This window comes from Beta vulgaris, chromosome 1, assembly GCF_026745355.1.
Source record: "Beta vulgaris subsp. vulgaris cultivar EL10 chromosome 1, EL10.2, whole genome shotgun sequence".
In the NCBI taxonomy this organism is placed as follows: domain Eukaryota; kingdom Viridiplantae; phylum Streptophyta; class Magnoliopsida; order Caryophyllales; family Amaranthaceae; genus Beta; species Beta vulgaris.
Window position 1 is genome coordinate 52,574,270 of NC_079202.1, and position 19,067 is coordinate 52,593,336.

A 19,067-nucleotide genomic window follows, 5' to 3' on the forward strand; every position below is an offset into this window, starting at 1 on the left:
GGCGGAGCAATAGGTACATGTACAGCGCACCCAAAAATTCTCAAATGTGAGATATTCGGTTCTCGACCAGATACTAATTGTAATGGTGAGAATTTGTGATAGGCTGTCGGCCTTAATCTTATCAATGTTGCCGCATGTAATATAGCATGACCCCAAGTAGTAGATGGCAATTTTGACCTCATTATTAATGGTCTTGCAATTAATTGTAGTCTTTTGATTAATGATTCAGCAAGACCATTTTGTGTATGTACATGAGGTACAGGGTGCTCAACAATAATCCCAATAGACATGCAATAGTCATTAAATGTTTGGGATGTAAATTCCCCAGCATTGTCTAATCTTATTTTCTTTATTGTATGATCTGGGAATTGAGTTCTTAATCGAATTATTTGAGCCAAAAGTTTTGCAAATGCAACATTTCTGCTTGACAGAAGGCTCACATGTGACCATCGAGTAGAGGCATCAATTAATACCATGAAATAACGAAATGGTCCACATGCAGGATGAATAGGCCCACAAATATCTCCTTGAATTCTTTCTAAAAACATTGGAGATTCAGTGGCAATCTTATTTATAGATGGTCTGATTATCAATTTGCCAAGTGAGCATGCAGAGCATGTTAATTCATTTGACCGAGGAATTTTGACATTCTTTATAGAGTGTCCATTTGAGTTTTCAATGATTCTTATGCATCATTCCTGTGCCAGGATGGCCTAATCGGTCATGCCATAGAGTAAATGATTTTCTATTATCTAACTTCTGGTTAGATATCATATTAATTTCAATCGGACGTATATCTATGCGATATAGTCCCGAGGAAATTGCTGGCAATTTTTCATAGATGTATTTCTTGCCGTTTTTCTCTGCCGTTAGGCATATGAATTCCTCTTTGTTCACGTCATTGTTTCCAAATGGTAACCATTCTGACGTACATCTTTGAAACTTATGAGGTTCCTTCGAGATTTACTCGAATATAATGCGTCATTAATTATCAATTTTGTCCCATTTGGAAATATAATGCAAGCTTTTCCAGAGCCTTCAATTAGCTTGGCTGTCCCAGAAATTGTACTAACATTTGCTTGGAATATTGTAAGTTTTGAAAAATACTCTTTATTTTTCAATAGGTGTGTGTTGTCCCACTGTCCAGGAGACATTGTTCTTTAGTTCCAACTTCTGATGAATTCATATCTTCATAAATAATAAATACGATGATTAGTATAAAAAAATACTATTTTATTAATAATAAGGAAACAAATACATGAAAGTGGATATTGAAGCAGTTTAAATAAACTAAGCACATTAATCGATTGTGATCTAAACAAACTTATTTTCAACTTCAGCATCATCCATAAAAAAATCTGAAACATCAAGGCTGGGCATGGATGTAGTGGCTTCATTAACAAAGTTTGCTTCAGCATTTTTTCCTTTGTTTTTTATTGAAGCTTGATATAGATCTACCAAATGTTTGGCAGTACGACATGTGCGGCCCCAGTGCCCAGTCATGCCACATCTATGGCAAGTATCATTTCCTTTATAGGACGTCTGCCTCTGATTTCCAGATGATTGTCCCCAATTTTTATCAGAATGTTTAAAATATTTCTAAGATTATGATTTTTCAGCAAAAGATCATTATTTTGTTCAGCCACAAGTAGTACTGAGATTAGCTCAGAGTACTTTTTGAAAGCTCTGAACCTGTATTGTTCGCCAATATGATATTAGAGGCGTGGAAAGTGGAGAGCGTTTGTTTATCATTTGCTCTTCTTGTGATGGGATACACAATATCTTAACAATGATACAATTCTAAACAATGTTGAATTGTAATCACTGACCGTTTTAAAATCCTGGAACCTCAGATTGGTCCAGTCATAATGTGCCTTTGGGAGAAGCACATTTTGTGATGCCATATCTTTCATTTAGGCTATCCCATAGTTCTTTTGGATCATCCACAAGTAGATATTCACTTTTTAAACTTTCATGTAAATGATGTCTTAGGAGGACTAAGGCTTTTGCCTTTTCTTGTACAGTCGCAATTTTAACTGATGCGGATGTTGTTGTTGCATCCCCTTGTTGGTTGTCACATCTTTAATTGTATGTTCCAGTCCTTGGGCATTTAAATTCATTTGGGCGTCCACCGTCCATTCTAAAAACTTTTGCCCAGATAGATCTAGTATGTTAAATTGTCTTTTCACTAGATCTCCCATTCTTTTGACTACAAATAGGTAAATATTTGAAATAGTAATGATGATAAATCACATTTATATTATCTCCCCCTGATTATATATCATTATTATAGATAAATAATACAAACAAAAAAAACTAAAATAGCGTACAACAATAATGAAGGTAAGCAAAAAAAACAAGAAAATACCAAAAATAGAAACAAAATACAACAAGTGAATAAACAAAAAAAAACTTCTTAAAATGCACTTAAAGACAAAAAAAATTGATATTCATGTGCATTTTTCGCCATTCTTCCGGGGGGAAATTTTTTTTTGTCTCCTATTTATGTATTAGGAATATATCATTAATCCATGAGAGGAAAAAAAACCGGCTATAAGAAATAAGTAGAGTTTTATTTTCCTAAATCCTCTTCAAAAGAGGAAGATGAGGTGGAGGACGGTTATCGTCGCGTTAAACATGGTGCCGGAAGGTTGAGGAAGAAGGAAAAAATTTTTGTGGGTTTAGAGAAAAAAAATCGGAAGAAGATAAGGGATGTGTGGTGAAAATGGGATGGTAACCGCTTTTATAGAGGGTTATCCCTAACTGTGCAGTTCATATACAGTTAAAAATATACAACGCAATAAAATTTTAAGATTGACAAATATATATTAAAGCATGCTAGTAAATTGGTAATAATATATGTAACTATAAATGCAAAAAAAAAATAGAAGTTAGAGACAATAATATATAATAATGTTCTGAATGCTTGTTCCCTGCATAATACGACATTATTGCACTATAAGACATAATAATGCTATCACTTCACTAGGCCGTCCATATAGGTGCATAAAAAATTACCTTTCATATAGGCGGTTTAAGAGCAGTAAAATAAAATAACGTAAATAAAATGTCCTTGCCCTCCATGAAGGTGGCGTTAAAATATTGTTTTTTGCGTTAGTAGTATGGTGACGTTACTACTAGTTTCTCTGTTCATCTCTATCTCTTTTATTATGGCGGAGTTGATTTTCAGCTGGTTGTATAGGGGTTATTATTGTGTTGGAACAGGGTTTGTGGGTTTTCTCTGGTATGATATTGTACCGTTGTTACGGTTACTGGTCGGGTTGTATTACAGTTCCCTCGCTGGGTGGTAGTGAATGCACATGTTTCGCTCTATCCAAAAATAAATACCGAGACAGAGACATTGTGTAAAACAATGTTAATCCGTTACTTTGTTGCATGTTCGGGTAGTAAAAGGGTTGGCTTGGAAAAAAAAATTTAAACTTAAAAACAAAATGGATGTAAAAATTTTAAAGGTACCTTAAAAAAATTTCGTAGAACACTCGTGCTGATAACGTGTTGTGAGAAATAGAGAGAAAGTTATGCAAATATATCAGAGAGTATTGTATGCATAGTGTAAACTGATTTCTACCATCGATGTATTTATAAGCAAAGTTTTCTACTATCACAATTGTAAAGTTTTCAACACGGAAGAAAAATTACTGACATGCATTAATGACGCAGAAAATATGGACTTCACACATATGTGAACAGTGGACTTCACACATATGTAAATAATGGAATTGTTCATTCCACTGTTTCTCAACAGTCATTTCTATTTTCTATAGGACATTTCTATAAATACATTCTATATTTAGATATCCAACCATTTGTATAGATGTTTAACCTTTTATTTTTTTTCGTTGAGTGTTTAACTTTCCACTTCACAGGCTTACCAACTCCATTTTGCTACTGCAACTACTTTCAAGTTTCAACACACTGGAATTTCTCTCTAACCTCTGAACAATCACATACAAATATACAATTGTAGTAAGTGTAGTTTGGATTTTCTAATTAATAAAACTCCAAAAGTTCCTTTTTTTTTTTCTGGGGGGTCAAATTTTGATCTGATGAAAGATGAAAAAAGCTGCTGCATCATCCACATATTCAGCTTCAAGTAGGGTGCTTTACTCTTTCTGGCTAAGTTCTTGTGCTTGGCGTGTTCGTTTTGCTTTAAACATGAAAGGTTACTTTTTTTTAATTAAGTTTGGTTAATCTTTTGCAAAATTTGATCAAAATTTTATATTAATTTGATCTGGGTCAATCTGTAGGACTTCAGTACGAGTATAAATCAGTTGATCTTTTCAAAGGGGAACAATTTCATCCAGGTAATTGAATATTAAGATGCTGTTTCATATCATTTCTTTATTAATTGTTATTTGTCCACTTAGGCTTATTACATTATACCTGTAAAAGAAGAACAATGTAATATTCTCTATATAATTAGTGTATTTTTATATATTGTTAAGCAAAGATCTATGTAATATTCTCTATATGGTCAATTTCTTGTATTGTGATTAATGATTATAGTTAGTGGATAGCGCCATAGCAAGACGGGAAAAACTTTATCTACCCACGGGTAATCTATCCACTACAGATAGACATTAATAATTAATAATTAGTGGAGTCCAATTGATCGGAATTTTTTTTTTTGTCTATCTCTAATGGGTAGTCTACCCAGTTGGTAGATGTAGCAATCTTCTTAATTGACAGGCTGTGCTTATAGTTTTAGCAATTGAAGTTGTAATAACTGTTGACAGAGTGTTTTCTTTTTTATGCGATGCTTCATTTGACAAATTGACACTGTCTATTAACAATTAGGAAAGATGCAATAATACATTAATTTACGGCCATCAAACAAAAATAGACTGAACGAACCAAGGGTGTGTTTTCTTCACCTCAAAAAAAACGTTTTATGCGCTGATCAGGTGTAATTAAGGTATATTAGGTCTAATTAGGCGTAAACATAAGGTGAAATCAGGGATAATTAGTTCTAATCATTTTGATGAGTTAAGTACTTAAATAATGGTATGTTTGTTTTTTTGAAAGGAAAAGTAATGGTATATTTTAACAACCACAATGTGTACTTGTAGAATTTGAACAGATCAACCCGCTTCGTTACGTTCCAGTTCTTGTTGATGACGGGGTTGTGGTTTCTGACTCGCTGGCTATCCTCATGGTCAGTATCTAGTTCTTAGTTTGTGCAAAACACAAAATATATGGTGCTCAAAATTTTCATTCTCTGTTCTTATTTTACTTGCATCATCATTTTACTGTCTTCGATGTACATATATAACCATGAATATCTTAAATAATTTGTTAGACTTATTACAGAATTATTATAAATATGCTTCGAAAGGAATCTAACAAGATCCCAATTGATAATAGTCATCATTTTGGATCTTGTGGCACATAGTTTTGGAAAGAACAATGTCTTGGATGAAGGAAGAGGAGAGAGAGAAAGAACATCTACTAATCAGGAAGAAAAAGAGATCTATTGGTTATATAAAAGAAAAATAACGAGTCACCAGTAGAGGACATGTATCTTAACTAAGCTTTTTTTGTTAGTAAATATTTGTATTGATGAGCTATTGGAGTTTTTTTTAAGACTTTCTTTGACATAACCGTCTATTCATTGATAATTGTTTGTGTTTTCCATTGTTGTTTAGTATCTAGAAGATAGATATCCTGAAAATCCACTTTTGCGAGCTGATCCTTGCAGACGAGCGCTCAATCTTCAGGTGAGATTCTTGATTACTAATGCCTTTTGAATTACCAAAACTGTATAGTACTAGAATCCATAATACTAAGTTAAGGAATGTAATCATCTAAAACTTTACCATCTCAATCTCTTCTATCTATTGCATTAGCTCTGTCCTTCGCTTTATAAGATACCTAAAACTTTGAATTGATTATGTTTTCAGTGATTTGTTTCCCTTTTCTGTGAAATTTGAGTAAGTTTCACAAATCTCTACTAAATATATTGAGACAACAATTAAGTTGCACTTGATTTGCTGAAGTTAGAATTTGTAGACTCGCTTGCAAATAGGCTTGGTTAATGGGCAGGGTAGCCTAATGGATCTAAGGTAGAATCAAAGTCAAAATGAATTTTATTGCATAGCGTCTGTAATGAACAAATCTTTGTTGGACATGGTCAACACAATGCCAAAATTTATGACTTGCGAATCCTTCTTTCACGCTCTTTAGGACTTAAGAGAAACTACACTTTTGGGACCCAGTGGGAACTAGTGTTTGATGTATCATGTTTCATAATATTCACTCTGGAACACTTCTGTCATTTGTACTTACTTTTGAAAGTTGTATTCTGGTATGATATTACAAGCTTATGTTGTCTATTATAGGCTGCAAGTATCGTCAGTTGCAGCATGCAGTCACTTCATATGAGATCAGTGCTGGTATGTTTCTTGTGTCTGTGCAATGGATTGTCTGAAGTCTCTGAACTTCTAATAATGTGTATTACGAGTTCCTTGATTTAATATTGAGCTCGTAGTTGGGAAATTGTTTTCCTCCACAGGAGTTTATTGAGAATAAACTTGGTCAAGAGGAGCGTACAACATGGGCTCAAATGATTATCGATAAGGGTTTCTCTGGTACGCGCTCTCTTTACTCGCCTTTTTTTTTCTTCTCCGATATTAACTAGTGATGTTTGATGACAAACTCGATTTGAAATCCTCTCTTCTCCATGATCTTGTGTATAATGTTATCCCTGGAAGCTCTGGAAAAGTTGCTCAAAGATTATGCTGGCAGATATTCTACCGGAGATGAAGTATCTATGGTATGTATTGAACATTTTAGACGCATTCATTTGCACTTTTTGTTATCTTGATGCCTCGACGCCTCGTCATCTATATACCTCACTGTACAAACATCCTAATGTTATCAGATAGTTCTTTTTTTAACAAAAAATTCCTTTTGTGATCCCATCTTTTGCACGGGACGTTTCCTTCTTTTATGTGCATAATTTATAATGTTACAAAATTTAAGTGGCTCTAGTAGACTGTGATTCTGTGAACATGGCTTGGCATTTTGTGCTAACATATATTCAGTGTCCTTTTCTTAACTTCAGGCAGATGTATTTCTGGCACCACAAATTTCTGCTGCAGTGAGCAGATTTAACACCGATATGGTAATCATAGGTTTCTCTTTTCTGTTCCTTTCTTTTTAAAGCAAATTCTTGTATAATACAGTATGATGGTTATTAAGTCACAGAAAACAACTCAAAAACGTTAAAGAAAAAAGGTAAACAGTTAAGTGGACTGCATTACATAATACCAACTGTTTTTCTAACAATTCTCGCTTATGAGGGGGCTGTTTTTGGTGCTCTCCAAGAGTAGTTTGGAACAATTGTTTGGGTTTCTTAAGTCCTTATTCAAACTTTAATGTTATCTTGAAAAGAATTGCATGTTTCTTATGCAAAAAAAAAAAAAAAAAAAAAAAGAAACTCTTTGTTCTCGACTTTTACTTTTCTACATGTCAAAAATTAACATGGGGGATATGTATATCGGCATGGAGGGAGCAGTGGTTGATATCATGTCACTTGTTAGACCTTGGTAGCATTCATGATGCTCATAAGTTCACGAGTTGCTTTGCAGTCGAAATATCCTACCTTACAGAGGGTGTATGAAGCATGCGAAGTGTTGCCTGAATTCCAAGCCTCTATTCCTGAGAGGCAACCGGATGCAGTCAATGCAGAAAGAGATTGGTTCAGCCGTTAGTCTACTTTGCTGTCCGGCGAAGGGTCTGATTCTGAAAAGCAGATACTGTAGTCTAGTATGGAAAGTGATGATGGAATGTGGTATCTGTAATTTGCAATTATGCAATGGCTAGTGAAGTATTCATATGGTGTTGACTGTTGATATTTAAAATTTAAGGCCTACTGGAGCTTAAAAATTATGTTATAAAAGTCTCGAAGCGGATATTGTACATAATAAGTGCCCGTCTAGCTCAGTTGGTAGAGCGCAAGGCTCTTAACCTTGTGGTCGTGGGTTCGAGCCCCACGGTGGGCGATTTCTTTTATAAGCATATTTTACTAGCAAGTTTACCTACAGAAAGTTAAAATCTCCTTCAAGCGTCATTCTTCTATTTGTTTTGGGTGATAGAGAATCATTTTTCAAAAGGATGCTTCTAGGTATTAGATAGGCAACATCTAACCTATTCTTACTTACAGTAATTAATGGATACTATCTTTTTTTTTGTCGAGATACTTCTAGCTATTATGTAAATTTTATTGTCGTAAGATAAAATTAAAGTGTTGAACACTACTTTTGCATAACTAGTGGTAAATTAACGTCAGGTTAACATAAAGGATATCATCGAGACATGTTTCAAAGTTTAGGGGATGCTACTTAGATTTACTACAAGTTGGAGTACAACATAAAAAGTTGAAAAAAACTCATGAATACATTATCAAGAAAAAAGAACTCATGAATACATTATCAAAAAAAAAAAAAAAAACTCATGAATACATTATCAAAAAAAAAAAAATTACATGGACCGTCATCTTACCTTATAAAAAATCATGACAGATACAAGTTAATGTAGGTCTTTGCGCTGGCCAAAGAAATGGCCAATTGTCACCCCGACTCAGAACAAGGAATAAGAAGAATAAATTGTACAAGGGCGAGAATCGAAATACAACTGCTCCCTGATTATAATTTAGCCACAACTTTTTACCGTAAGAAAGTACAAAATCTCACAAAAGCACAACTCAAATTACTCTTTATATAACCGGCACGAGTCATAGCTATAATCTGTTACATATTTGAGTGAGGTTCTACTAAACAACAACAGTCCAACACCAATTATCATGTATGCCACTATCCTATAAGTATCCATTAAACCATACAAAACTATCTCTCAGATTCTGGTCTAAAGCTCTACAATTCTCAATTTCTCATGTAAGCCAGCAAGATGTCATAAGATTACGCAGCATAAGCAAAGTCAGTATAAGATGATGAACCAGCAGCAATCTGAAACTACAAAATCGCGGAGTTTCCAGTATGGCTTTGGGAAAGAAACGGTAATGCTGCTTTTCCAGCGATTAGCATTGTACTACGTAAGTTCTTCATGAAGAATGAATAGAAGGTGCCAGCCATAGCTTAACTTTCTTATCAACTCCAGATGTTCCCAAGATGAAGGAATCTGAGTTTACTGCAGGAAAAATAGGTAAATAGGAGAGTTAAGTCCAAGAACCAAACACCATCCTACGTTAATCCAACACAGATTTTCCCTCAAATTATTCTAGTGAAATGAAATTAAACAGCAATTAAAGAAAATTACCAGCAGGAAGGGTCTTGGGCGCCCATGTAATGCATGTGATGTCACCTGCATGAGTAAGTTTCAGGAATTTAATTCATCGACGACCAAAACCATGAAAGAAAACCTTCATGATCACAGGGCACGCAAACACAGGAGAAAAGGAAAGAGAAAAAATGAACTTGAGGTAGCAAGGAAAACAGGCAAATATAACAAGGAACAACATAAAATGTTTTGCTAATGCCTACATTGAAGAGAAAGTAATGACTGTAGTGTATGTTAGGAAACCACCAGATTTATAAGTTCTAATACGACCATCCATAGCACTGCCTAATGATCATTAAACTAAGGTGGCCACAGTCTACATCTCAAATCTGTTATCCACACCAGGGATACATTGTATCACAAAAACAAGTCAAAATATAGTTATATAAGGTAGGGTCTATATAAACATCAGCAGAATAGTAAATTATCCCTCGTTACGTTATACTTGTATGATAGAAGATTGTATAGAGCCTACTAGCGACTTTTTTTTACCCCAATGCAACCACCCTCCCAAACCATACCCGATGACATAATTAGCAACTGAAGGTGCATTTAGTTCATAGATGCATTTAGAGCAAGTGAGCAACACTAGAATAGATGAGCAGTGCCACCGTCCAGGCTCCAGCAAATTGCAAACACAGCAATTTGCACAAACGGGATTAACACTATGAAACTATACACGAGCAAGCGGAACATCAAAACTTTACAAAGGCACTAAGATAATCAGGCAGTGAAATTATGAGAGGAAGGCATACACCATTTGTTTGATGAGAACTAAATAGGAATATCGAAAATTCTAGTGGCAGAAGCTGAAACAACTACTTTCGAAGTAACAGAAAGAAAAGCAACGACTAGACTGGGAGAGTCTTAGTCGAAAAGAGACTTAACCTAGAGAACGATGTGGTTACATTCATGGAATTGGAAGACAATGGGAGCTACAGATTACTTAAAATGCTTAATGGAGTATCTCAAAGACAGATGAAAGGATCTACATATGACTTTTATGGACTTGGAGAAGGCATGACCGTATGACATAGGGCCTCAGAAGTGCTATGAATGTACTTAGATTCTATTGCATATGTTCTGTCCACTGAAGATATGTATAAGGGAGTTCAAACTAGCACGATATCCTCAATATTCCAAACCAAATCCTTCAATATCTACAACTTCAACCTTCTTCTGAATATCTTCATTCTGAATTCTATCACTCAAAAAATCCCCACATATCCATAATCCATGTCAAAGACAGATAAAAGGATCACCAGATCACTTTTTTGGACTTGGAGAAGGCATATGACGCAGGGCCTAGAGAAGTGCTATGAATGTATTTAAATTTTATTGCATATATTCTGCCAATATGTATAAGGGAGTTATCCTCAATATTCCTAACGAAATCCTTCACAATCTGCAACTTCAACCTTTTTCCAGATATCTCCATTCTGAATTATATTGCTCAAAAAGTTGTCACACATCCATCTCACCATATGGCATACAGCCTACACATCTCTACTTACATACAATAACACTAGCCTACTAGTTGTTCTAAAGAACTTTCCTTTAATCTTATAAGTCGGCTACGGTCACAACATCCTACTTGCTTCTCTCCATTTAATCCACCCTGAGTTAATCCAAAGAACTATGTCTTGTCCAACATCTCTATTCCATTGTAAAATTGACCAGAGGTACTTAAAACATTCATTTATGAGCAACTTCTTACCATCCATTCTTGCTACATCCTCACTGGACTTTCTCAGTAATAAAATTGCACTCCATGTATTCAGCTTCGACTTAGCCCAGATCCTTCAGATTCTAGCATTTGCCTTAGTAGTTCCAGTTTAACAATAACCCCACCTCTATCATTAACAACATACACCACAACATCTCATCCTTGTAGACCATATTAGTTCATTTATTTTACTTTTGCAAACAGGAAGTGACTTAATGCAGAACATAGTCCCATAGTCCTATGGTAATAGGGAAATCTTCCTTGCTCTTTTTTCTCCACATCCCAATGCATACATTTAACTACGTCAAAACAGATACATTGTATATCCTTCTTTTACATTGCCCACCAAAGCATGTCTCCTAATACCTTATCATAAACCTTCTCTATGTCCACGAAATTCATGAGTAGATCCTCTACCTACAGAATTAAATCATTTATCATTTGTCTCATAAGCTGTACAGACTCTAGTCACTCTATGGTAAATTGTCCACTATAAACCCGATTTTGTTCTCTGAAATCCTTGTACATTTCCTCAATCCATACTAACACTCTCCCATATTTCCATGGTATATGCTTGTCATTTCCTCAATTTATACTTTATCACTCTCTAGTCTCTCCTACAGCTCCATAGTATATGCTTGTACACCTACTGTCACTATCCAGAGCACACAGAAAACATGACCCTCAATAGGATAAATGGGAAGCTATAGTTCAAATAGTCGACATGTAGGTTTGTTTGTTACGTAGGATGTTCTTTGCTTTTCAAGTTTAAGGAAAAAGTAGATTACATATATCCTTTAGCTAGTCATCAAATCCTTCTTATAGACTGAGCGTCAGAGACCTTTTTTGACTCGAGGTAAGGTTACATATACTCAGAGCTCCCTTGATCCTTTCTCAGTGGAATCATACTGGGTTGTTACTGTAGAAATTCATACAAGTTTTCACATAATATTACCATGAAAAAAAATAATAAGGGAATGCTACAAACCCTATAGAGGGACAAATATTTATAACCTATGACAGGAGTGACTTAAACATTATCTGAAAATGAAGGACAGATAGCATCAGCGACATGCAACATGTAGAAAACCCAAAAAAGGAGGCAGGGGCAAATAAAACAAGGAGTAATGTCTTCAATCAATTCAAAAGGATGATAACTAATTTTCCCAAATCTTCAATCATTGAAAATGAATGTATGTGGAAGTACATTACCAAGTGTCTTTTCAAGTATTCATAGGATCCCAGTCTATTTTAACACTTTTTGTACAGCACAAGTTCTTTTTTTTTGAGCACTGGGTTCTTTCTTTTTTTCAAGATCAATAGCATGCATCACTCACAAGAGCAGCTAGATACCTTTCACTATTTCAAAATCCATTTAAGATTACAAAAACGAACATACAATGAGGAATCATTAGAGCAACCACAATAACTTATGTTTCAGGTAAAATTGGAATTTATTAACTTGAACAATTTTGTCTACTAAAATCTCCCTATGGAGGAGAACATCAATAAACAACTGTTTTCTCCACAAATGTTAGCTTAAGTTTCCCCTTTAAAGGATGGACTTACCATCATGAGCCATCTCAGCGGTATCCAAAACCTTTCCGGTCTCAGCACATAGCCATTGCAAAGTTGAATCATGAGTGGCAGCAAGTATCTTTCCATCAGGAGATAAACTAAGATGATCATAATGCAACGTTGCACCATTAGAATCATGAAGCGGAGTTGGAAATCCTCTCAGAATCTTGGGATCCTCATCCATATGATAACGAACTGCAGTGAAATATAAGGTAATGTTGAGACCCACCAAAAACGAAATCAGCAGGACTATCACAGATGATATCTATTAATATTCTCTAACATCAAATTCCCTGCAAGCTATATAAGCCAGATAATTACAGATATATGCACCATATTCTTACATACATGATTGTAGCACCTTCATCTCTACATATCACTGCCCTGCGCCCCCAACCCAATAAGAAAAAAGATAGAAAGAAAGAAAAAACCCTTTACAATCCACAGTAACAAACAAGTCTAGTTTACCAGATTTGAAGCTCAAATCTTGGCCCAAAAATGAGTTCTACACACAAGGACCACATCTTAGCCCAAAAATGAGTTATATCCACAAGGACCACATTATATTGTTGATAATTCTTTCATAAGGCATCATATATTCATGAGTGAGTGCATTATATTGTTGATAATTCAAAGACGCTCCATAACGCATCAAATATTCATGTGAGTGAGGGAGTGAGCGAAGTGTGTGCGTGCGTGGGTGCATGAGTGGGTGTGTGGGTGCATGAGTGGGTGTGTGCGCACGTGCATGTGTGGGTGCATGTGCGAGTGTGTATAAGGAAGAGAGCTAATAAATAGTTTCTTAAATGAGAAGGATACATATGCCACTATTTAGAATAATTTTAGCTTGATAAAAAAAGAAGATAAAATGCACATGATGGAAAAGTTGCATATACAGTAAAAAACATATATCCACATACAATTCGAAAGATATGCAAAAAAAATAAAAATCCAACATATTTAACCCTCTCCCCCTCTCTTCCTCACTCCCTCTCCTTCTCCTCCTCCCCCCTCCCTTCCCTCCCCCCTCCCCCCTCCCCCATGCCTTCGCAATAAAAAAAGCAACTTCAATTGCATTCTAATTTAGCATCTTCGTAAGATATTTACATCCAGAGCACAGCTATGAAGCTACTGAAAAGCTGTGCTCCTATTCAACATTGAAAAAAAAAATCAAATAAATCAAATGGGACCACAAAAGTATACCTAAGTCTGCACATTCACCTTGAAAACAAGAACAGACTAGTCACTACCCTCAAGTGATAAAAGATGCCCTGCTTTAGATGAGCCACTAAAAATCATAGTCAATTAAGCCATTATTTGGAAAAACAGGTACCCACCGTCAATATTCCATACTTTCAAGGTACCATCCTTAGATACTGTTATCACTTGATCTGAGTTTGGAGCAAAGCATAAGCAAGTTACCGCACTCTGCAAACATAAAAGATATAAAAAATTAAGAACAAAGACGCAAAAATATCATATATATATAGTACATGGACACGTGTACTTTAAAAGGAACAAGATGGTGGACGGTCACTATAACGAGCTTATGACAATTGCAAAAACAGCTATATAATTTTATATTTTTATGGCCTAAACATGCATAATATGATTCATGCCAATTATGTCCAAGACCAAATCTCCAAACTCCAAAGACCATATAAATGTCCAACAGACAAAACCTTCAATTTAACACCATAATACCAAGTAAACTACAGAAAATTGCCAAAATTATGCATGCAGTAGGAACTAAATCTGCTGTGACACAATACACGCAATTAGTCCAAATCCAATAACTCCTAAGCCAAAAATCTGCAAGAAATTTGGTAAAAGTCATTTCAGCAAACAGGAAAGAAGAAAGAAATGATGAGTAACCTTGTGCCCCTTAAGCTGCATAGCCTTAACAATTTCCTTAACAGAACCATCCTTCGAGTAAATGATCTCCCAGATCTGCAAAATACACGATTTTTAGACCCTTCAACAATAAGCTAAAACAGTAGAACACTAGACAAAGTACGGTAGACACAATAATAAATCAGGGGAAGTTATGATGCCTAAGTGCAACTCAACAAACAGGAACCCATGATACACAGGGGGGAGGGGGGGGGATAGCATCACACAACTAATCAAAGTCTGGAATATTGCTTTAGATAGGTATATATGAACTCAAACATCTTTCATTACATAATGCAACAGCAAGAGCAGATCACTGAGCCAAAAAACTCTGTTAAAGAAAACAGTATCCATAGAAATATACTCAAGTTATAGCAACAATGTGCTGCATAGGTACATGCTTGCCTGATGAGATATGCCTGATGAGAGCAAAAGTAATTAGATAATAAATACTAAACAACTAGAGGAATAAGATAGCTGAAAGCAAGCTGCATAGACTACTGCTGGCTACTTGAAGGGAAACGCCAAAAAGTGCATTCACCTACCGAAACTACTCAACCAGTCCAAGGGTAAAAACTAAGAGCTTAGAGTCCAATAATGCTATTATGCATCACAATGAACCACCCACCTTCACATCAGCTGTAAATGCTGCAGCAGCTAAAAACCGTCCATTCGGAGATACAGCGACCATGTGGTTTTTCAGCTGGTTAGTATCAACTGTCCCCAATAGCTTTCCGGTTTTCCCATGCCAAAGTTTAATTTCAGTTGCTGAAAACAAACATTACTGAGTTACAGCTCCTAGAACAGAAGAATAACTACTGAAAAAGCAAAAACAAATTGCTCCTTTAAAATATAGATGAAAAAAAGACAGAGGAAGACCATCTCTTGTCAATCATCATAAACTTGATTAGTCCACCACAAGGAAATTGATTATAATAAGAATAGGGCCAATTCAGGGAAGAAATCAGCAGAAGGAATCAACAAAAAGAACAAGAAGAATAATATTATTCTCGGAAAATATGAAACAGAACTATCACTGACAGCTTTTAAAAACGAAAAAAGTTCAGTCAACAATGGCCAGTGAGACAATTACAAGCTTCACCAATGAGGTTATGATTTAAAAAAGAGTTCAGTGCAGTAATAATTTCTCTCTGGCCTACCACAATTAAGAGATCCAGAGATACTTAAAAGGTTTAAGATCTTAATAAGGAATAAAATCTTTGCTTGCAAACGTTCTGACTTTACTAAATTTATGGTAAAGATACTTATATTTCAGGTATTATAGAAACAACCTCTCTATACCATTCGCAACAAGTAGAGTGTTAGGAGCTAGGCTCCATACGTCTGACCTCCTACACCTCACTATAGCGAGATCAGTAAGTAGTAGTTTTTTTGTTGTACATCCGATTACAAAAATTAGAACGAAAGCACATAAATACATAGTTATTGATACATACCTTCTGAACAAGAAGCTATCACTGTGCTTCCATCACCAGTGCCATATCTTGCAGTAGCCCCAACCAGGTTCAAAATTGCATTCTTCTCATGGATTTTATGATGTTCCCATTTAATTTCTGGAAGAGGAAGTTTGGCTTGCTGCTTACTTCCATCTGAAGGTTTGGCCTTTTCTTCTGCATACATGTAAAGAGAAGTACCCAACAGAGCTTGAGTAGCCACTACAATTGATGAATCATCCTCTAAGAATGAAACAGCTACGGGATGATTTCCAGCTGGCATGTTAATACGCAAGAATCTGCAATTTCACACATGAAAAAAGATAAGAGAATTACAAGCCTTACACCTTCAACATGTAACATGCTTGTAGCAACCAACAGCTAGTTATGATCATTAAATAGTAAATACATACTTGAAACTTTTGTTAGAAACATCATCCAGCCTAAAAACACGGACGACCCCATCTGCACAAGCTGCAGAATGAACAAAAGAATGTTAAACATTGAAAACCTATGCTTTTAAAAAAAATTATATTTAGGAGAGAGCAGCCATTTCATACAAGTGGAGCTCTCAACTCATGAACTTTTATTTTTTCTTTTCTACTAAACTTGAATTGCAATTGCACATCCATAACTCAGAGCCCAAAAGAGGGGAAGGGGGGAGGAGGAAGCCCATCAGACTTCTAGAATCACGACTAACAACATAAGCAAAGCCACATTGGCTTCTAACAATGGAAGCAACTCTAATATAGACAATCACTTTGCGCATGTAATAGATCTCTCCAATAGACAGTACTCTAATAACAATCTCAAAGCAATTGAAGAATCTTGCCGTCACCAGGTAAACCAAAATCAGAAAACTTTCAGCCTCCTATTTGGATACATAACATAAATACACTTTTTACAAGTGATGGAGTAAATGACCACATAGTCCATCTCATTACTGCTACACTCTCTTTATCTATTAGCATTATCACCATACATATATATTGTTCATCAACTATCAAAAAAGGTTAAACAAGTACTTGACTAGCTCATTGCACTCCAAGAACAATTTCAATGCCGCGACCACCACCCAGTGCATACTATAAATACACAGCAGTTAAGACGCCGCCTATGATACTTCTAATTCAATGTAATATATTGCCAAACACAAAAAATTAGCTTGTGAAAAACAACAAACAAATCAAAACAGAATTAAAACCACAGAGCAAAAAACGAGAAAATTGAAATTACAAAATTCAATTATAACCTGTGACCAAATTCTTTCCATCTGATGAGAAACACAGACCGCCAACCGAATCACCGTGACCTTTCAACGTGTTCAAATCCAACGGATGATGCTTCTTGTTTAATTCCTGCATACATTCGATCACATTTCCAAAATAAAAAACAGTGCGATACTACAAATAGCAACATTGCAGAAATTTAGTAACAAAAACAAAAATAAGACCCTAGAAATCAGAAAAACCTAAACATCACCTTATCAGCAGCATGAGAATGGTGCTTAAATTGAGACTTTTTTGAGTTAGGAATTGATTTCGAAGGTTTCTTGGAAATCGCATCGTTCATAGGCTCAGCTTTAGCAAGTGATTCAACTTCAGATTTCTGCTTTCTGAAGTAGTTTCCGAAAATGAGAAACACGATGATTGCGCCGAGAATTGTCGAAAAAAGTATGATCGGAAGTAAGGGATCCATTTTTCCGGCGAAATTTCAAACGGTAGAAAATGAAGATCGCCGGAGAAAAACCCTAGCGCGGTGAGAGTCGCTGAAGAGGAGAGAGAAAGTGCGTGGGAGATATCGTGATAGCCACTGGTTATACTGCAATGAAGGTTCGAGAAATGATGAAAAATGGCGGCGAGTTCTTCTATAAGTTAGCGTTGCTTGATCATTGATGTAGTGATTATTACTGCTGAGTGCTGATTAGTGAATGTCTAATTGGTGTACTTTTGGACGTTTTTCCTACAAATTAATTACATAGCGTTACCTATGGGCTATATATTGGTAATACAATGAAGTTACTTACTTATTGCTAAAATTGAAATTGACAACGAAAAATTGAAAATTATAGGCTTGTTTCTTATTGTTTGTTGTGTTCTTTTGGACTGAATTGAATTGAAATAAATTGAATTTGTCTCAATTGGACTAAATTAAACTGAATTTGTCTCAATTGAACTGAATTAAACTGAATTTGTCAGAATTGAACTGAACTGGATGAAAACTGTAAGAGCGAACTAACTGAACTGGATTTTCTTGAACTGAACTGAACTTGTTTGATTTAAACTAAATTTTCATGATTCAGTCCAAAAGAACATAGCGTTAGTAGTTTCAGTTTTGACATGTTTGTTATAAGTAGGGCTAATTTCAAATATATTACACCTCTTATATCATTTAATTTTTTTTATATTGATAAAACTGAAAACTAAAAGTGATGTGCAACCGGCTCGTAATATTCTGGTTTCCATATATTTATTTTAATTTTTTTTAAAATAAAATCAAAAAACAATAACAGACAAGCCCTAAACTCAAACCCAATATACTGTTTAATGTTTAATGAATTTTATAAAGCTTGATAATTAAATTTCAAACTTTGATCAATTAAGGATTTGTTCGTTGTTATATTTTGTTTTAAACTTATAGTTTTTCTAAAACTAAAATCAGAATATTGAAATAAAAATAAGTAGTTTTTCAAGTTTTTTGTTCTCGACTTTCAAAACAAACATGATTAACAAACTTAACAATCTTTTAAGTTCATAAAGCAACTCATAGCAATATGACATTTGAAATTTTAAAAACGAAATAAATGAAAACTAGCAAAGTAACAATGATGTCAAAGGGGTTCTTAATTAAGTAAAATACAATGATCCAAAAATTAATACTACAAAATCAATTTAAAAGATACTCCCTCCGTCCCTTAATAGAGTGCCCATTTCTTTTTTGGACACTATTCAAAGGTAAAGAAAGCCCTCAAAAAATATTTCTAATATATAAGAAAAAACATAGTCATGTGGGGTCTTGTTTGATTCGTCTCATTACGTACATTAAGAAAATCAAACTTTTATAATTTTTACTAATATGAAATTAAAGATATTGACGAT

The 19,067-nt window shown here is 34.9% G+C and overlaps 2 protein-coding genes and 1 non-coding gene across 5 annotated transcripts; 2 read left to right on the forward strand and 1 right to left on the reverse strand.

The window, feature by feature from the left end:
• The first annotated feature begins 3,798 nt into the window (after window positions 1-3,798).
• On the forward strand, window positions 3,799-7,951 carry LOC104905406 (glutathione S-transferase zeta class). Of its 3 annotated transcripts, none has more exons than XM_048640816.2 (9): window positions 3,809-4,183; window positions 4,269-4,325; window positions 5,091-5,176; window positions 5,667-5,738; window positions 6,360-6,413; window positions 6,509-6,608; window positions 6,732-6,793; window positions 7,085-7,144; window positions 7,611-7,951. In XM_048640816.2, exons 1-9 carry the CDS (start codon window positions 4,075-4,077, stop codon window positions 7,731-7,733), a joined length of 723 nt encoding a protein of 240 aa, XP_048496773.1. In that variant the 5' UTR covers window positions 3,809-4,074; the 3' UTR covers window positions 7,734-7,951. The 3 variants fall into 3 exon arrangements, with proteins under 3 accessions (XP_048496783.1, XP_048496773.1, XP_048496781.1); XM_048640824.2 differs by having other exon boundaries at window positions 3,815-4,183; window positions 6,533-6,608; XM_048640826.2 differs by lacking the exon at window positions 7,611-7,951 and having other exon boundaries at window positions 3,799-4,183; window positions 7,065-7,138.
• On the forward strand, window positions 7,952-8,024 carry TRNAK-CUU (transfer RNA lysine (anticodon CUU)). Its single transcript has one exon. It is a non-coding gene; the product is annotated as a tRNA-Lys (tRNA).
• A 686-nt stretch (window positions 8,025-8,710) lies between these two features.
• LOC104905405 (uncharacterized) lies at window positions 8,711-17,934 on the reverse strand. Its single transcript, XM_010693946.4, has 10 exons — window positions 17,452-17,934; window positions 17,222-17,327; window positions 16,383-16,443; window positions 15,973-16,268; window positions 15,144-15,283; window positions 14,498-14,572; window positions 13,960-14,050; window positions 12,614-12,817; window positions 9,298-9,342; window positions 8,711-9,168 (listed from the first exon to the last, which is right to left on the reverse strand). The coding sequence occupies exons 1-10, from the start codon at window positions 17,665-17,667 to the stop codon at window positions 9,083-9,085; spliced, it is 1,320 nt and encodes a 439-aa protein (XP_010692248.2). The 5' UTR covers window positions 17,668-17,934; the 3' UTR covers window positions 8,711-9,082.
• Window positions 17,935-19,067: the final 1,133 nt, after the last annotated feature.

Excerpts from the sequence above, each read along its gene's own strand:
- LOC104905406 (XM_048640816.2), top strand. The coding sequence starts at position 4,075 with ATGAAAAAAGCTGCTGCATCATCCACATATTCAGCTTCAAGTAGGGTG. Across the intron at positions 4,184-4,268 it reads TTTTGCTTTAAACATGAAAG|GACTTCAGTACGAGTATAAA; the intron begins GTTACTTTTTTT and ends GTCAATCTGTAG. Across the intron at positions 6,609-6,731 it reads TATCGATAAGGGTTTCTCTG|CTCTGGAAAAGTTGCTCAAA; the intron begins GTACGCGCTCTC and ends TATCCCTGGAAG.
- LOC104905405 (XM_010693946.4), bottom strand. The coding sequence starts at position 17,667 with ATGGATCCCTTACTTCCGATCATACTTTTTTCGACAATTCTCGGCGCA. Across the intron at positions 14,051-14,497 it reads TGCAGCTTAAGGGGCACAAG|AGTGCGGTAACTTGCTTATG; the intron begins GTTACTCATCAT and ends TTATGTTTGCAG. Across the intron at positions 9,169-9,297 it reads GCCCAAGACCCTTCCTGCTG|TAAACTCAGATTCCTTCATC; the intron begins GTAATTTTCTTT and ends TTTTTCCTGCAG.